This window comes from Tamandua tetradactyla, chromosome 6 (assembly GCF_023851605.1).
Source record: "Tamandua tetradactyla isolate mTamTet1 chromosome 6, mTamTet1.pri, whole genome shotgun sequence".
NCBI lineage: Eukaryota > Metazoa > Chordata > Mammalia > Pilosa > Myrmecophagidae > Tamandua > Tamandua tetradactyla.
This window is the reverse complement of record NC_135332.1, coordinates 110,007,546-110,027,774: the sequence shown is the minus strand read 5'-3', so window position 1 is coordinate 110,027,774 and position 20,229 is coordinate 110,007,546. Positions and strand designations below refer to the sequence as shown.

Sequence of the window (20,229 nt, the reverse complement as noted above, 5' to 3'; positions counted from 1 at the left end):
CATGGGTCTCTCAGTCTGTTTCCTTGTTATCAGCGCTTGCTTGGGAGCCTCTCGGGTAGAAGAGGAAGGTTCCGTGAGGACAGGGGCTTCTCCTTTGCTCGCTGCTCTGTGCCCAGTGTCTACCAGAGTGATTGACACATAGCAGGTGCCCAGTAGTTATTTGCTCAATTCCTGAAGATGGTGGGGATGGAGATATTGGCGTCTCAAGTTCACAAATAGAAAACAGAACCCCGACTTTCCCCTCTGCCTCCCCATCTTGGTCTCTTTATCTCAGAAACGATACCCAGTAACTCAGGCAAAAACCTAGGTGTCATCCTCGATTCCCCTGGCCCTTCATGGGCAATCCATCAGTGAGTCTGTCAGACTTACCTCCAAAATAAGCCCACATCCAACCACTGGTCACCTCCCACTTTACTGCGTGAGACCAAGTCACCACTCTCCTTTGCCTGTCCCTACTTGAACAGCTTCCTTGGTGCTCTCGTGCCACTTTTGCTCCACTCTTATGTGGAGCACTTCATTCTCCCCTCAGCAGGCAGCCAGAGTGATCTTTTTCCATTAGACATCTGATCCTACCATTCCCTTCCTTAACACTCCTCAATGACCTTCCACTTCAGGGAGAAAAAAACTCAAACTTCCTGCGATGGCCTCTAACCTCTGACATGGCCCTGCTCTCGCCCCTGCTCCGACTCTGCCTTCCATTGGTGTTCATCACTTTCAGTCTCATGAACGTGAAGTTGGTCTTGTCCCAGGTCCCATCCCCATGCTGTCCCCTGGCCTGGAATGCTTTCCCCACATCTTCAGCTGGCCAGAGAGGCCTTCCCTAACCAGCTTGACTGCAGATGCCTCCCCACCACCCAGGGACCCAGGGCATGCTCACTCACTATCCAGTGACTTCCTGCCACTAATCATCCTCTGAAATGATCTCCCTTTTATCTTTTTTTTTTCACATGGGCAGGCACCGGGAATTGAACCCGGGTCTCCGGCATGGCAGGTGAGAGCTCTGCCACTGAGCCACCATGGCCCACCCTCTCCTTTATGTCTTATTTAAATATTTGTCTCTCCTCCAGATAGAACATAAGCTCCATGAGGGAGAAAGGACTTTGTCTCTCCATTATATTCTGTACACCACCTGGTATATATAGTAGGTTTCCAAAAATAGGTATTAAGTAAAAGGGTAAATGAACAGAAGGAAGCAAGGACAGATGGACAGAAGGGAAAAGGGTAGGGATCATGAATGGGGGAGGAAAAGGTACGTTTTGAAATCTTAGCAAATCTTTCAGAGACCCTAAAGGATTTTGAAAAACTGTGGCAAGGCAGAAACTGGTTGATGGTATCTGTAGTAGTTAGTTCAGGTGTCAACTTGGCCAGGTGATGGTGCCCAGTTGTTCTGTTATTGTGGGCTTAAATCATCAGCATGTGAAATTTATCTATGGCTGATTACATCTGCAGTTGGCTAAGAGGAGTGCCATCCACAGTGAGGGAGGCTTAAAAGAAGTCAGAAGCGAGAGAAACAGCTCAGTACAGCTCAGTAGTCCAGCAGCCCAGCAGCCCCACACCTTAGCTCAGCTCAGCTCAGCTCAGCACTCAAAGCAACTCAGACTCAGACATTTGGAGATGCAGAAAGGACATGCCCTAGGGAAAGCCATTTGAACCCAGAAGCCGGGAGAGAGGGCCAGCATGTCACCATGTACTTTCCCATGTGACAGACAAACCCAGGTGAAGGTTAGCTGTCTTTTCTCCAAGGAACTGTACATTTGTAACTAAATAAATCCCCTTTATAAAAGTCAGTCTATCTCTGGTGTATTGCATTCTGGTAGCTATTTAGCAAATTAAAACAATAGCCTTTGTATATGCTTGAGGCAGAGCAAAAAACTGAAGTTCAGGTCTGCTGAGGTTGAAGATTATTGCCACACGATTCTTTTTATAACAGGACAGAGTCTCGTCTGACAGCTCACAGGCCCTTGCAGTGACTCAGTTACAATGATCTTTGCTAAAGTAGCTCAGGGCTCTTAGAAGTCCTTCAGGCCAAGCCTGAGCTGTTTCTCTTCACATTTTTAACCCTAGTGAATGGTTAAACAGGGTAAGGACATCAAGTTATGGATTTTTTCCTACACACATCAACTATATCATATAAAAGTAAAACTTCCTCAGATGGCAGTTCAGCAATGTGCTATTATTTATAGACATGTAAGACCGAAAAACAACTGATTAATTTGGACACTGAAATAAATCCAGACAACTACTTTTAGCACATCCATAAAATAACATTTTAACTGGCTTGTCTGCTGGGGAGTGGAAGTGCTCATTTTGGTAGACAGCTCTCCTTGGTAATGAAATATTGATTTGAAATGTAAATGTTTCTTTCCAGAGGTTTTAGAAATCCAGCTTCAAAGATTAATTTATTCTTGTCTGTTCCCTGGCTCTGGCAGTTGGAACCTCTGTACACAGGGGTGCTATTTGCTGCCTTCAGCATGGGCAGTGGTGTTTGATCAGGGATACTGGACTGCCTGTTCTTTCCAGAGAAAACCAATCTCGTGTTGCTGAACATAAAAGAACCTTTATCAAATGTCGACTCTATGAAATCATTTTTTTTCTGGCAATGTTCCTTGCAGGAACTAACATATCCCTCTCACTACCTTAAATTCTGCAGATATGAATAAGTGAAGATTAGTTTACCACATGTGTAAAATTCTGAAGTTGCTATAGTATTCCTGTAAAATGCTCAGTGCTGCAAACCAAACCAAACAACAAAACCCCACATCTTATAGTTCTTTATCTGTAAAATGGACAAGCTTATTTCTAAGATGCTTTCCAAAGTCCTATGAATCTATGAAAACGTACACCCAGGCATGCACAATGCACACATCATATTGACTCCAACTGGAACTAGATCTATGCAGGTTAATTAAAATTAACTCTGTTTTCTTAATCATGAAAACATGACCAAAGGAAAGAAGGGTAGCTAACAAGCTGCATTGTGAAAACAGTTTGAGGAAAACTTGGCTTCGTACTTTATAGACATGCCTTGTATTCAAAAGATTCAGTTTACCTACAACCTTTTATCAAACTAAGACATTAGTTTTGTCTAATTAGATTGGTTTTGCTACCTATAATTTCCCGGCATGACGTATACACTCAGGCATCCAGAATGATATCTAATTAATTTGTGATTTTAGTTGGACGGTCGCAAATGTTAGTCTGAATCTATTGCAGTTGAGAACAGCTTTTGAAAATGAGAGTTGGAGCACAGTAGAATTAAAGTAGTAAACACTTGCCAATTTTTGCCGACGGCAGGAAGATGCATTGACGTCAGCAATTAGATGGCCAAGAATATCATACAATCTTATTGGAAAATCATGGAGTTAGATGAACACATTCTCCTGACCACTTTCCTGGGCTGAAAAAGCAGAGTTTTTCCAAAGTTCCCTTGCAAAATGTACCATGTGCCCGGCCCCATGCTGTAACAGCCAGAGGCTGCATTAAAATTGTGCCAACCACAGGGTCCTGGTGTTCCTGGACAGGCTTTATGCCTTCCCCATCCTTGCTTGAGTCCTATTCAGCCTAAGGAAACTTTTCAAAGAAATTACCATCATTCAGCTCCCTTGGGAAGAAGGAGGAGTAGAGGGCTGCAGGCATGGGGACACAAAACCCACGTTTACTGAGTGTTGAGGGCCTGTGTAACAGGTTCCTACCCTCATGGAACTTACAATCTAGTAGCTTTGGACTAAAGTAACTGTGATGGTCTTTGTGGGTCATGGTTTTTTTTTTTTTGCATATTTAGCACCTTAACTTATAGGTAAGAAGCAAGGGGTTGTGGCTTAGACCAGGGGCTTAGAAAAGGCCCTGCTGGACTCTGAGACCCCTCTGCATCTCATTCATTTATATATCTAGATGCAAGTGCATTGGCTGAGTCTGAATCTAAATCAGGGGTTGCAGACTTGTAGCCCATAGGCCATGTTTGGTTTATACACTAGAAAATCAGGGAATTCAATATAAACATCCAGATGGCTGATTTTTTCTTGAGAATCGGAAGTTCTGTTAACACTGAGACCTAGATTTATGCTTGGCAATAGTAAATGGTAGCTGAACAGCTGCTCACCCAACCAGATGGGTCATGTGCTTTCAAGGTCATGAAGTCCCCAAACTTCCCATGGCCTCACATAACTTTGGTCATTGATAACACCTATCTGGCCCCATGTGAGTTGGTGACCTCAATCTATACAAATATTATCCTATACAAGGGGAGAGGTCTATAGCATTTTTTTTTTAGGTCTATAGCATTTTAAGCACTGTCCAAGTGGGGAAGAAACAGCTCATTCGAGGCCCTTGCTTAAATTGAATGGAGAAGGGAAAAGCACGACTATTTATGGCTAGCTGGACTTGTTACAAGTCTGTTGACACTATTCCAATGTCAGGGAGAGATCCATGAATGCCTTCATCGTGGGAGAAGTGCTTTATCCTCAGAGTTTTACCAGATCACTGCCTGTTCCATTTTGGGTAGGAGAACTAAGTGAGTCACTGGGTGAGTACTTGGGCTGGTCCACAAGCCAAGTGCTCATGGCTCTGAGCGCTCTACTTTATGACGAATTGCAATGAACGGGATCTTGGCCTATTAGGATCTGATGCTACAGCACAAGGATATCTGATGTTAAATCAAGGAGAGCTCCAATGAGGGATAAACTGTCTTCATGAGAACCTTGGGAAGAGGAATTTTAAATCCAATAGCCTTCTAACCAATAAAGGATGGCAGCTCAATGTAAATTAAAGCAGCATTTAAACAAATAAGACTTGAAGTGACATAGATATGTATAAATATACAATCTCTTAAAGTGGTTGAAAAGAGATTTTGTAATAGTCTTAATTTAAAGGGCATGCCAACCCAGGTTGGCATTCTCCTTGGCAACATGTGAAATGAATCCCAGGGATGAGCCTGGCCCTGGCACCGTGGGATCGATAATGCCTTCCTGATCAAAAGGGGGGAAAGAATTATACAACATAAGGTATCAGTGGCTTTATCTGAGATTCTACAAAAGTCCCATGAACTATGATTATGTTCTAGAAACCTACAACCTTCAGATGGGTTCCTAGGCCACATAAGTCCTGAAACCTGGAGGGCCAGCCTCTCCAGAACCTCAACCCCTATCCCATATTATTAACAACCCCTTCCAACATGAAAAAGTTAGAATGGGCATAGTTTAAATGTCCTTAAAGACAGGAGAAAGAACAAAGGAAAAGAGGAGTTATAACAGAGAAGATAGATTTAACAAATGAATATGACTGCTAAATAATTATATTTATATCTCTTTTAATCTCCAGTGTCTTGGAGCAGCTAGAAGGAAAAACCTGAAATTGCAGAACTGTAATCCATACCAAACTCTGAAATCTGTTCCACTACTCCATGCTAAATGTACTTTGAAATGTATTCCTTTTTTGTATATATTTCATAATTAAAAAATAGTAAAAATAAATAAATAATAAAAAGCCATGTCTAGTCTTCGCAAAATAGAACTTTGTAACTCTCTATCTTGGAAAAGAATACCAGTGGCCCTTTTGAAACAGTTTCACATAGTTTTATAGGAGACCCTTAAAAGAACAGACATGGGGAAAAAGGAAATTTTGCCATCACTTGAAATAAATTAGGCTGTTTTGCCTTGAACGTTTATAAAGAGTCCTTTCAGTTGCATCATAAAAGCATCACATAAACCACAGTTTTATGGAAAGACATAAGTGTGAAGGGGCCTTGGCACCTTCCCATTGGGTGGGAAGCCCGTGGAGGACCTCTGGGTTTTCACCCACCTAAAACACACCAAATGGACCATGCAGTTCCTGAAAAGAAATGAAAAGGTTAGCTCTGTGCTTGTGGAGGGGTGTGAGGAACACGCTGTGTCTCTCTTACCTGGGGTAGAGTTCCCTTCACTAAGGCGGGGATGTCGGCCTTGGAGTATCCGATGGCAGCGAGGCCATCATCAACATTCAGGTCGAATAAGAATTTCCGGAGTGTGTCTGCCAAGATAAGCCCAGCATCTTGGATCCTGGCAGTGTGGATGTCGGCTCCTGGAAGACATAAAGCCCCAACTGTGCAGGCAGGAGGGAGCGTCTCTGGGTGCTAGTCACAGTATCAGCAGAATGAACCCACGATGTGCAGATACTGGTCACCTCCCTCACTCCAAGGACAAGGCACCGCCATACCCCACACGGGGGCGGTGGAAATGACCAATCTCCAGAGGACAGAAGGGCCAGGTGGCCATGAAGGCACACAGAGAGCCGGAGAAGTCTGCTGGGGAAGCAAATGTCTCTCTCACCTTTCTAAGGAACTGCCATTTCTTAAATGTTTGCTCTTTCTTTGGAAAGGAAAAACAGAGCAAAGAAAAGAGGCACAGAAAGGAGACTGAGAAAGAAGGCTGGTGTTCGGATGAAGAGGAATGGGCATTTGGAGGAGAAAACACAGCTTTTGTGATTTCCATGGCATGGAATTTGCTGACATCTAGAGGTTTATGTGCTTAATGTTTTTGTTTTTTTTCTCACAGCAACATCAGACGAAGGAAAAGAAAACTCCTTTGTGAACGCTTTGTGAAGCAAAGATAGAGAGATACAAAAACTCCAAAACAAACCTCCAAAAAAAAAAAACTAGGAAAATAGGTATGACAAAAATGCATTCTGTGTGGTTGGGAAAGGAATTCTCTCTGCCATTATAAAATCTTTTATTTCGGACTCTGTTGCCAAAGGGCAAGAACCAGTAGTGCAGAACCAAGAACATGAAGACTGTCAGAAAACAATGCTTAACAGCTAGACAATAATGGCACCAGTGAAATGGGAAGGAGGTTGTGAAGTGTCGAGATGTGTAAGGCAGAATTTTTAGTCATTAATAGTTGCATAAATCACAGACGTAAATCTGGAAGAGCCAGGGCGTTCTGCCCTTAGGCAGGGTGGCAGTGAAAGTTCCCAGACAAAGGGAACTGCTTCCACCTTCCATCCTCGGCAAACCCCTGTCTGTCCTTGTTGAACCCATTCACCAACAAGAAGCTAAGCATTCTGCCAACAGCATGCAGCAGCGTCCAAAAGGTCTCACACTATAGTGTGAGTCCACTTTCTCTTGTTTTGTTCAATAGGAGACCGGACTGTGCAGTTAAAACCTCCCATATACTAGAAGCACATTATGAAATCAATTCTAACCTTTCTCGTCTACCACAGTGAGAACCATTTTGAGACATCCTGGAAAAGGTATACATAGAACAAGATTCGGGGTAAATCGGGAGAACAGTGGGATGGAAGGTAAACCTCGCTTGACAAGACGAGTCTGTATTATCTGGCGGCAGCTAAAATACGGACCAAGAGGACAGGTGATGTGTGACGCAAGGTTTATGAGACTTTTATGTTTTTTCGATGGCTGCCATACGACGCACTATCAAAACCCTGGGTGTTCCTGTGAGCTGCTTTAGAGGGATGTTAGGAAAGAGAATAAATTGATCTAAAGCGAAGAAAACTAGGATTACGTAGAGAAGCAAAATATTTTAATGGCTAAGTATGGAATAATAAGATTAAGCAGAATTTCCCATTCAAGATGAAAGAACTGTGGATTCTTCCAGCCCGAAAGTCTTTGCCTAACAGAGGAATTGCTTTCTTAGTAATGTTGTTGGGTGCCTGGAGTTGTTGCCTTTAAATTCTCTGAATATTGCCCCATTTCCTATAAGTCTACTTTTCTGTCTTCCCCTCTTTACAAAGTTTGCATATTTACAAAGGCATTTGCGTCCCAACATATTGCTGAATAGCAGCCTAGTCAGAAAGGGAAAAGGGAAACACGAGCCCTGGCAGAGTTGTATGATGATGTTTGCCACAGTACACACTGGGAAATCAAGCCTGGGGCATGGCTTCTTTGCCCTGGGCCCCTGTTATTAATATTCCCAGCACATCACCTGGAACTAGGCGAGAAAACAAGCATGAGGATGTGAGAGAGAAGTGGATGTGACATGGTACCTGCAGAAGGATGTCTGTGGTTGGGCCTGCCTTCTTGGAAATAATCTTTCCAACGGCTGCTGCTAGAACAGCATAATGAAGTTTTCTTTTCAGCCTTTCCCTTCCTACCTTGAACACACGCAGGGGGGAGTGAGATGTTTTAAAAGTTAACCAAATACTCTAGTCCACCCACAAGAGTTCTTGTGTATAATAAGTGGTTTACCGTTTTTAAAGAATTAGAAAAATACCAAAATATTACTTAATGCTACCAGCTATCCTAACTATAATTTTCTTTCTTTTAAGATTCAAAAGTCTCTCAGGGCGTCTTATTCTTTAGACCTCATTTATTCTACAGTATACCAACAAACTGTTCTACTGGGAACATTTTGAAAAATTTTTAGTTGTTTAGATTTACCACAATTAGGTATTGACTGCTGGTTCCTGATTTGGATTCTTTTTTTTTTTTTTTTTTGGTGCATGGTCCAGGAATCGAACCCAGGTCTCCGTTATGGAAGGCGAACATTCAACCACTGAACCACCCATGCACCCTGGATTCGTTTTTTGTCTATTAAAAACATAGCAAAAGCCATTTACAATGTTAATAGTATATAAAGAGTTACGCTCTCCCCCACCAGAGACAAAAATAGAAAATACCATTACTATAGACTTAACATAAGCAATACATGGCTCCCTTCCATTGTTAATAGACTCTCCGGAGCATCAAATGATAGAATTTTAGTGCCAGATAGGACTTTGGACACTGCATTGTTTCACAACCTTAATGCAATTGAGGGCATTTTCTTTTATGGCTTATCTTCAAAAGCAACACTGGGAGATGCTTACATCTGTGGGTCACAGATTTATGAGTAACAGCTCATACCCAGGATCTCTGCCGTCTCCAGGTGCCGCTTGGGATCCATCTGTGCCGTGAACGTGAACACCGCCGGCGAGGTGAGCACCACCGAGAGGCCGTGAGGCTGGGGGAGAACCACACACAGTCACGTGCATGCCCGGCTGTGCTTCGGCCTGCGTATTCAAAATGCTACTCCAAACAATCAAGAAATTGCAAAGAACATGCAATTTGATTAAATCATTTATTATGATGATGATTTTACCACCAGTGGGTGATCCACATTGTAATCCTTTGCTTTATACGTCTTCACTAAACCTGAAATTGGGTAAGACATTCCATGGCTAGAAAAGAAAGAAATTGCTTAAGTTGACATAGGTTTCTGGAATTCAACTTAAAGATACATACACAAAGATAATCTTTAAGGGCGGCAAGTTCAGTGTGGCGACCTCACAAGGTTATTCGTTCTTGCTTTTCTCTGATCGAAGGGTATTACACACTCGACATTTAGTGTGTTCATTAACAAAATATTGGGAGTGTTCAAATGCAGATGTTCATAAAACTGTATGCCATTAAAAAGCATTGATCCAGAAGTTGGTCCCTCAAACACATCAGTTAATCTAATTACTTCTAAGAATCAAGAATTCACTTTGAGGTTTCTATATGTAAGTTTTGAGGTAGGCATTTTCTATTTTGCCCTGATACTGTGCTGGGGAGTTTTGCAAGTCAATATGTGCAGTCTTGGCCTGTCAGTGATTTGTCCTGCCAAAAATTGATACATTTTTTAAAATGTTAAATAGTTGAATAATAAATGATTATTTTAGCTTGAAAAGCTATGTTCACCGATTCTAGTTTCACTGATTCCCTTGCCTGAATTCTACTTTGAGTATTTATTTAAATTTAGTTGTCATCAAGAAAAGGTGCTTTTTTAACTGAAAAATTATTTAAATCCTCTTGAATTTTTAGTGAACAAACAGGAAGATATTATAGTTTACTACATGATGCAGAAGATAAATATTTTAGCAACTCAATATATTTACAATCAATATATTGAAAATGAGGACTTTACAATGGTAGAATGATCTGCAAATCTTTTTATGGATGACTTGGCACTGATTCACCAAAAGATCTGTATTTCATGGAAAGATGGTGTATATTGGTGAATTGTACAATTACCTATCAAAAAAACCAGTGCACCAGACTTTCCTCCTTAGTGAAGCAGATGGGAAGCAATCTGTTTTCTGAGTTATTAGGTACTTTGGAACCTGTTTTCCTTCTCTCAGACTCCATAGTACTAAGAAAATTATTACTTAGTGTGCTTTCATGATGTGAAAGGGTTTATGTAGCTTTCAAAGGTATATTTCTAACAACTAATCAATAGGTCATTCAATATTTTAGGTTAATTTCTTTTATTTTAACAGTTTTATATGTTCTCTGCAGAAAAGGAAAATTAACCATAATCTTATTTGCTAGAGATAACCATTATAGAATATTTTCCTCTGGTCTTTTTAAGCATATATTGAATTTTGTATATATATAGTTTTAAACATTGCTTTACGTAACCCACATTTTTAATACACATATACATTATTACCCAATATTCTTCGTAAACAATTTTCCCATGTCATTTTCTATTTTTTTTAAATATTATTATTATTTTTTTTTTTTTTTTTTTTTTTTTTTAATAGGAAAGACAGAGAGAAGGAAGGAAGGATAGAAGGAAGGAAGGAAGGAAGAAAGGGAAACATTTTTAAACATTTTCTTGTTTTATTGTATTCTGTTTCTCCGTTTTTGTTACATGGGCTGGGGCCGGGAATCGAACCGAGGTCCTCCGGCATAGCAGGCAAGCACTTTGCCCGCTGAGCCACCGCGGCCCGCCATTAAATATTATTTTTAATGGCTCCTCTTATTTTAAAATTTCTTCTTCAAGTATTGTACCTGAAGTTAACCATTTCCAAACTGTTAGAAATTTAGGTGGCATCCAACTTTCTCAATTATAAATAACACCTAGGTGAACAATCTTATAAGGAAATTATTTGATCATATCATGGTGACTTCTTCAGGCTGGATTCCTAGGAGTGAAATTAGTCGGTCAAGGGCTTTAAACCTTTTTAAGGCTCTGGGTGCATTTTGTTCCCAGAGCCTTTGCTGTTTGGAAAGGTGATACCCATCTATCTATTCTCCCATCACAGTCCAATGGTGTCCATTTCATTGCAATCTCTCTAGCAAAGATCTCTTTTAATTCTTAGTGTTCACTGTTTTAAAATTTTAAAATGACATACCAATGAAGTTTTGATCAAGAAGATTAATCCTATTCTCACAAGGAGTGGGGGCAACCAAATCAATAGGCCAAGCCCGCAATCTTTGGGTTTGTTCATATGAAACTTATCCCTGCAAAGGATAGGCTAAGCCTACTTAAAATTAGGCGTAAGATGGGCAGCCCACAGTGGCTCAGCAGGCAGGGTTCTTGCCTGCAATGCTGGAGACCTGGGTTCGCTTCCTGGTGCCTGCCCATGCGAAAAAAAAAAAAAAAAAGGAAAAATTAGGCCTAAGAGTCACCCCCAGAGAACCTCTTTTGTTGCTCAATGTGGCCTATCTCTCTCTCAGCCAACATGGCAAGCAAACTCACTGCCCTCCCCGTCACTATGTGGGACATGACTCCTAGGGGTGTAAACCTCCCTGGCAACATGGGACAGAAATCCTAGAATGAGCTGGGACTCAGCATCAAGAGATTGAGAAAACCTTCTAAACTGAAAGGGGGAAGAGAGAAATGAGACAAAGTGTCAGTGGCTGAGAGATTTCAAACAGAGTCAGAGGTTATCCTGGAGGTTATTCTTACGCATTATATAGCTATCCCCTTTTTAGTTTAAGATGTATTAGAGAGGCTAGAGGGAAGTGCCTGAAACTGCAGAGCTGTGTTCCAGTAGCCATCTTTCTTGAAGATGATTATATAATGATAAAGCTTTGGCAATATGACTCTGTGATTGTGAAAACCCTGTGTCTGATGCTCCTTTTATCTACGGTAGGGACAGATGAGTAAAACATATGGATTAAGAATAAATAAACAATGGGGGAACAAATGTTAAAATAAATTGAGTAGATTGAAATACTAGTGATCAATGAAAGGGAGTAGGGGTATAGGAAAAAAAATAGAGGAAACAAAGGTTAAAATATGTTGGGTAGATGGAAATACTAATGGTTAATGAGAGGGAGGCATAAGGGGTATGGTATGTATGAGTTTTTTCTTTTTATTTCTTTTTCTGGAGTGATGCAAATGTTTTAAGAAATGATCATGGTGATGAATATACAACTATGCGATGATATTGTGAGTCATTGATTATACACCAAGAATGGAATGTTCCTATGTTAAGAATGTTCCTGTTTGTATGTTCTTATGTTTTGTCAATAAAAAATATATATATATATATAAAAGAAGATTAATCCGGGGTATTGACAAAAATTCTAATCCTTCTTTTCATGACAGAATAGGAGGGGAAAATGTGCATTCAGGGTTTTAAAAATCCATGACACATGACAAGAACATGGAGAAACTGGGACCCTCAAACACAGCTCTTGGGTCTGTAAAATGGTGTAATCCCTTTGGAAAATGGTTTGGCAGTTACTCAAAAAATTAAATATAGGGTTACCATACGACCCAGCGGTTTCACTCTTAGGAATATACATGAGAAATGGAAACATATGTACACACAAAAACTGTACATGAATAGTCATAGTAGCATTATTCATAATAGACAAAAAATGGAAACAACCCATGTATCCATCAATGGATGAATGGCTAAATAAATGTGGTATATTCATACAACGATATAAAAAGAAATGAAGCACTAGTACATGCTGCAACATGGATGGATCTCGAAAACATTATTCTGAATGAAATATACCAAAGACCACATCTTGCCATATACTGCATGATTCTATTTATTTGAAATATTTAGAGTAGGCAAACCTGTAGAGACAGACAATAGATTTGTGGTTGTCTAGTGCTGCAGGAATGGTAGATTGGCAGGTGAGTGCTATAGGGTACTTTTTAGGGTGATAAGAATGCTCTAAACTTGGCTGTGGTGATGGTTGTAACAACTCTGGGAATATACTAGAAACCACCTATGCTGGTTTAAAACTGTTATGTACCCCAGAAAAGCCATGTTCTTCTAATCCAGTCTTGTGGGTGCAGACCTATGGTGGGTGGGACCTTTTGATTAGGTTATTTCCATGGAGGTGTGACCTGCCCAATTCAAGGTGGGTTTTAATCCAGTTACTGGAGCCCTGTATGAAGAGAATAAAAGGCAGAAAACAGAGAGAGAGCTCAGCGCTGACACAGAAAGCAAAGAAATGAAACCAAGTGAAGGACACAGAAAGAAAGAAAATGCCCCAGTGGAGGTCAGAAGGACCCATAGGAACTGAAAGCCATTTTTTAAACCAGCCCAGAAAAGAAAGGCCTGCAGATATTATCACGTGCCTTCCCATATGACAGAGGAAACCGGCATTTCTTCAGTGAAGGCATCCTCTTGTTGATGCCTTAATTTGGACATTGCCATGGCCTTAAAACTGTAAATTTGTGACTTAATAAATCCCCTTTGTAAAAGCCAATCCATTTCTGGTATACTGCATTCCAGCAGCTCTAGCAAACTGAAATACACTACATTGCACATTTTAAATGAGTGAATTGTATATGTGAATCATATCACATTAAAGTTGTTACCTCTAAAAAATCCATGACCCAGTAAACTATGTTTCCCCCCCCCATAAATTACATTTGAATTATGAAAATATTTAGGGACCTAAAGTTAAATTTCTATTTTTTATAGCATATTTAAATTTTATCACTTATTCTAAGTCATAAACATTTTTTAAATTTAAAAGCAATGGCTTGGGCAAAAAAAATAAAATCTCAAATTAGCTTACCACAGATGAACACCAGCATTTCCAAAGCCAATGCCAGCAAAAGCACTCGCCAAGTGCATGTTAGACCTCGCTTCAAGATCATCAGGATATCTGACAGCCCTATGAAAGATAAAAGTAACTAACAATAACATATCAACACTGGCATTTCCTACTGGAGAAAGAGAAGCCTTAGGGAAAGATCTGGGAAGAAGAAATGCTACTTCATAGGAAGAAAAATTAGGCAAGTTATTCAAACGACGTCTTGTCTTCTCAGCGAAAACCAAAGGGAAACATATTTTCTCATCAACAGTCTCAGCAAAGGCACAATAAATACACTGTCAGTTACTCATGTGATATACGAGCACCAGGGGGAGCAAAGCAGTGACCCTTGGATTTTGAACACTGCTCTAGGAAAGCACCCCAAGTCGCATTCTTCTCCATTTGTCAGTGACCGTGACTAAAGCTGCGAATGGACTTAAAGTAAACATTTCTCAGAACACACAGTGCCGTGACTGGCCCCAGCACCTGGGTCTCCCCGGCAGGCTGAACGCAGCCCGCCCAGACGTCATTCTCTCTGTGACACTGCCTCAAATCGGGCCCCAAACTGCACATGGATTCCAACATTTATGGTTGTGGAAGTGGGATGTTATTATAGGCTGAGGCTTTGCTTACTCTATATGTCCCCAGTACCACTTCAGAAAAGCAAATTCTCAAAGGCCCCCTTCAGAGGCGGCCCAGCCTTCCTTCACAGACTGCTTGAAAACACTGCCCCAGGGAAGATGCCTGAAGACTGCCAAGCATACCCACTTCTCCCTTGGCTTGTGGCGATTTTGCCTTGAGCAAGAGTTTGTGTTATGAAACAAAAAGGCCACAGCCTTTTCCCTACTTTCATTGTGAAACTCTCAGGCATCTGTGTCTCCTTTCCAAAACTCACTCTTTCTTATTCATCATGAGATGAATACAAGCTAAAGAAGCATTTGATAGGGATTCCAGTCTTTCATTGGCTCATTTTATCCCCTTGCCTCCAGCTACTGCTGGGCCAAGCCTTCTGTTTCTGTCAAACAAATTGGCTGACTAGACCCTGAGTCTGCTCCTGCCTAGGGAGATGGTGCTGGGTTTCCCTGGTGGTCCCCACAAGGGTTCTGTTTCCCATCCCTCTTCTCTACTATACAATACAGGTCCAAGCTCACCTCTCTGGTGGAACCTTCCATCTCAAGGCCAAATTGAGACATTGAGCTTATAGGCTAGGCCTAACCTACCAGTGCCCTATACCTCCATTATATATAAAGACAATAAATGAGTTTGACTTTGTATGTGTTTTAATGTCTCAGTCACCCACCTTTATTCCTATGTATATCTTTGCTATCACATGAGCCTATTACGGCTATGTCATTCATAAATCTTTCAAAACATTTTAGGAGTCCTTTTATATTTTATGCCTTGACAACCTCCTGGGACAGTGAACTCTATGCATTTATTTCTTAAATTAAATTTACGTGACTTCGTTCAATGGGTAGATTCCAGCTGCCTTTGGGTGGCCCTGTATGAGCACAACCAACACCAGCCTCTGTGGTTCTCAGGTCTGCCCTGGGAGACCAAATCTCAAATGTTTCTCCCTTCACCTTGGCTTTGTTTTTTTTTTTTTTTTTTATTAATTAAAAAAAAATTAACTAACACAACATTTAGAAATCATTCCATTCTACATATGCAATCAGCGATTCTTAATATCATCACATAGATGTATGATCATCATTTCTTAGTACATTTGCATCGATTTAGAAAAAGAAATAGCAAGACAACAGAAAAAGAAATAAAATGATAATATAGAGAAAAAAATAAAAATAAAAAATACAAAAAATATACAAAAACAAACAAACAAACAAAAAAACTATAGCTCAGATGCAGCTTCATTCAGTGTTTTAACATAATTACATTACAATTAGGTAGTATAGTGCTGTCCATTTCTGAGTTTTTGTATCTAGTCCTATTGCACAGTCTGTATCCCTTCAGCTCCAATTACCCATTATCTTACCCTGTTTCTAACTCCTGATGGTCTCTGTTACCAATGACATATTCCAAGTTTATTCTCGAATGTCGGTTCACATCAGTGGGACCATACAGTATTTGTCCTTTAGTTTTTGGAGAGTCTCACTCAGTATAATGTTCTCTAGGTCCATCCATGTTATTACATGCTTCATAAGTTTATTCTGTCTTAAAGCTGCATAATATTCTATCGTATGTATATACCACAGTTTGTTTAGCCACTCGTCTGTTGATGGACATCTTGGCTGTTTCCATCTCCTTGCAATTGTAAATAATGCTGCTATAAACATTGGTGTGCAAATGTCCGTTTGTGTCTTTTGTTTTAAATAAACTTTTATTTTGAAATGATTTTAAAATTATAGGACAGTTGCTAAAAATAAAACTACCAGAGAACTCCAATATGTCCCCTACCCAGACACCCAAATCTACCAACATTGACATTTTGCCACATTTGTTCTTCCTCCGTCTCTCCCTCCCTCCCTTTCTTCTTTCTATCATTTATCTCTATCATTAATCTGTCCATATTTTCTAAACATTTGAGAATAGGTTGTACACATCATGCTCCTGAGACATTTAACACTTTCATGTATAATTACTAAGAACAAAGACAGTCACTTATCCAACCACATTACTGACTTTGGTTTTAAGGATTTGATGAATAAATCTCCATTTATTCCGTCTGCATCCTTCATCGTTGTAGGGATCATTTGCTCTCCTTGCAGACTTCACCTTTTTAGATTGAGGGATGCAGTGTCCATCTGTCCTCACATGGCCCTCGCCCCAACCCTCCTATCCCTTTAGAAGCGAGTGGCCTCTGGCACTCCTCCATGTCCATTGGCTAATCTCCTGATGGACTTGCCTGTTTGAGATACTTCAGGAACAGGCATGCCATGTTTTATGTAAGGGGGAATGTGTGTTTTCGGTTCTGCTTCTATGCCCTTCTGGATAACCTACCTCTTCAGATACTTGGCAACAATCCTCAATGCATGGATGGCCCAGATGTCGCTGATGGGGTTGCTGCCTTGGTACGCTGGCCGGGCGATGGGGTTTGAAGGGCAGGGGCTCCGCAGGTGGTAGGGAAGGGCCGTGTAGGACTCGAGGGCATGGCTAAGAAGAAATATTTAAAATACATAGATTTTAAGTGTTGTCTCCAATGTGATTCAAGGACTTCTGGAAAGACGACCAAATAGAGTAGCTCGAAATTAGCCCTGCTCCACGGAAAAGTTAGAGAAAGGAGAGGAGGGTGACTGAGGCAGTGATTCGGAAGTGCGGCTGACCTGGGAGAGTCTTCTGCACCACGTGGGGCAGCCCTGGTTGCAGAGGCCTAGGAACTGAGAGGCAGAAAGCTGGAGCCTGGTGTGGAGGCACAGAGCCCATGGGAGTGCACGGACAATAGCCAGGGACTAGGAAGTAAGCCAGGCTGTGTTCCTTGGGTGCGCTACCCTCACCAGTGCAGCCCCATGACCGGCGGCTCACCCCACACCCCATGCACCTGAACCTCATCACCCACTCCCATTCCCTGCACTCCAGGCACCCTGACCCCACCAGCCCCCAGTGCACATACCTGACCCTACCCCCAACCCAAATGCAGCCCAATCCACCTCTCCTGCACCCCTCCCGAGCACTACCTCCCCCTCCCTGTCCCCTTTAGGCTGTTACCAAGGCACAAAGCCTGCTGGTACTAGCCTCCATACCCAGGCTACCCCTTCCCCCCTGCCCATAGTGTCGAATGCCTCACCCGACCCCCTCTGAGCTCTGTGCCTCAATTTAAGACACTCCTAGGCCCACGCATGTGCACAGGCCCCCAATCACATCATTCAGCTCTGGGAACTGCACTTACAGAGCCCTAGAACCGTGCATGCGCACGGCCCTCAGCCACACTTTCCAGATCTCAGAAAGTGTGGACCTGTGCAGCAGGGTCACATCAGTCCCCAATCTATGAAGGCATAACGCCAACCTGCTGCCATAGCTCTTCGCATGCATACAGAGGCCTGTGCCTTAGACCAGCACACACCAGTGTTATGCCCCCCAGACCGGTACACCTGCACAGCTACATCCTCCCTGGCTGCTGGGCGCCCACGTTCACAAGAATCAGGGTAACATCCCCAACCTGTGCCTATACCTGCCCTGAAACAATCACTGCACTGAGTGCCCCACACCATACCCTGCTCCCTGCTGTACAACCATCCCGCAAACACAAGGCCTTAGACTACAGAAAGAAATCAACTCCCCAAATAAATCAATCAAGATATTTACATGCCATGAAGACAGCAGAAGATCACTAAGCATATCACAATGTAGACAGATATAGCCCTGCCTAATGACCAAATTAAAACACCAGAGGAGACACAGACATTGGAACAACTAATCAAAGATGTTCATACAACTCTACTTAATAAAATAAATGGGATAGCAAATGACATAAAGGAGATCAAGAAGACAGTAGAAAAGCATAACGAGGAATTTGAAAGAATAAATAGAAATATAGCAGATATTGCTGAGATTAAAGACTCTGTTGACCAAATAAAAAACATACAAGAGGCACACAACACCAGATTTGAAGAGAAAGAAGAAAGAACAAGGGATATAGAGAACAGGATAACTGACTTCAAAGATCCAAAACAGCAAATAGCAAAAAAAAAGATGGAAAAAATTGAATTGGATCTCAGGGAAATGATAGACAAAACAAAGCATGCAAATATAAAAATCTTGGTGTCCCAGAAGGAGAAGAGAGGAGCAAAGGGTTAGGAAGAGTACTTGAGGATATAATGGGGGAAAACTTCTCAACCCTCATAAAGGGCTTAAATAAACAAATCAAAAGCCCAATGAACCCAAATAAATAATTTGAATAAATCCAAATAGGCCTTCCACAAGGCACATACTAATCAGTCTGTCAAATGTTGAAGAGAAGCAGAAAATCCTGAAAGTGGCAACAGAAAAACAATCTACTACATACAAGGGAAATCAAATAATACTGAGTTCAGCTACTTAACTAACACCCTGGAGGCAAGAAGGTAGTGGCATGATATATTCAAGATCCTGAAAGAGAAAGACTTCCAGCCAAGAATTCTGTACCTACTCAAATTGCCCTTCAAAACTGAGGGAGAGGTTAACGTTTTCACAGACAAAGAAGTCCTGAAAGAATCTGTCAACAAGAGACCGGCCCTACAAGATATATTAAAAGGAGTTCTGCCAGCTGAAAAGAAAAAAAAAAAAAAAAAAAGACAGGAGAGGGAGGTCTGGAGGAGGGCACAGACTTGAAGAGTACCACTAAGGGTAATTTAAATAATACAAAGAGAAAAAGGGAAAAGAATATACAGATCTGACAAATAAAATAAAAATATAAGATGGTGGAATCATGAAATGCCTTTTCAGTAATAACTCTGAAGGTTAACAGACTAAATTTACCATTTAAAAGATACAGAGATTGGCAGAATGGATTAAGAAACATAATCCAGCTATATGCTGCATTCAAGAGGCTCATCTTAGACACAAATATGCAAATAGACTGAAACTAAAAGGATGGAAAAAGATTTTCCATGCAAGTTGTAACCAAAAGAAAGCAGAAGTAGCTATACTAATACCAGACAAAATAGACTTTAAATATAAAGACATCATAAGAGTCAAAGAAGGACACTATATACTAATTAAAGGGCCAATTCACCAAGAAGATATAACAATCATAAACATTTATGCTCCCAATCAAGGAACTCCAAAGAACATGAGACAGACATTGACAAAACTGAGGGACCAATATATGTTTCAACAATAATAGTAGAAGACTTCAATACACCACTCTCCTCTATAGATAGAACACCTAGACAGAAGATCAATAAGGAAATAGAGAAGCTAAATAACTTGATAAATATTAGACCTAACAGGCTTATATAGTTCATTGCACCCCAAAGCACAAGGATATACATTCTTCTCTAGTGCTCATGGAACATTCTTCAGGATAGATCATTTGCTGGGGAACAAAACAGGTCTTTATAAAGTTAAAAACAATGAAATTATTCAAAGTACTTTCTCTGATCACAATGGAATGAACCTGGATCTCAATAGCCACCAAAGAACAAGAACATTCACAAATATATGGAGATTAAATAACACACTCTTAAACAACTAGTGGGTCAAAGAAGAAATTGCTAGAGAAATCAATAGCTATCTGGAGATGAATGAATATGGCAATACAGCTTATCAGAACTTATGGGATGCGACAAAGGCAGTGCTGAGTGGGAAATTTATTGCCCTAAATGCCTATATTAAAAAACAAGAAAGAACAAAAATCAAGGACTTAACAGCACACCTGGAGGAACTTGAGAAAGAACAGCAAACTAACTCCAAAGCAAATGGAAGAAGAGAAATAACAAAGATAAAAGCAGAATAAATGAATGGAAGAACAAAAGAACAATAAAAAGAATCAATAAAACCAAAAGTTGTTTTTCTGAGAAAATCAATAAAATTGCTAGGCCACTAGCAAG

General features: G+C 40.8%; 1 protein-coding gene across 1 annotated transcript in view; it reads right to left on the bottom strand.

The window, feature by feature from the left end:
- ADHFE1 (alcohol dehydrogenase iron containing 1) overlaps nucleotides 1-20,229 on the bottom strand; it is a 55,592-nt gene that overhangs the window by 4,496 nt on the left and 30,867 nt on the right. The window contains exons 9-13 of the mRNA XM_077166904.1: nucleotides 16,703-16,855; nucleotides 13,727-13,825; nucleotides 9,069-9,147; nucleotides 8,834-8,930; nucleotides 5,897-6,054 (exon numbers count right to left, since the gene is read on the bottom strand). Of these exons, the coding sequence (XP_077023019.1) occupies nucleotides 5,897-6,054; nucleotides 8,834-8,930; nucleotides 9,069-9,147; nucleotides 13,727-13,825; nucleotides 16,703-16,855 (586 nt within the window). The remainder of the gene's footprint in view (nucleotides 1-5,896; nucleotides 6,055-8,833; nucleotides 8,931-9,068; nucleotides 9,148-13,726; nucleotides 13,826-16,702; nucleotides 16,856-20,229) is intronic.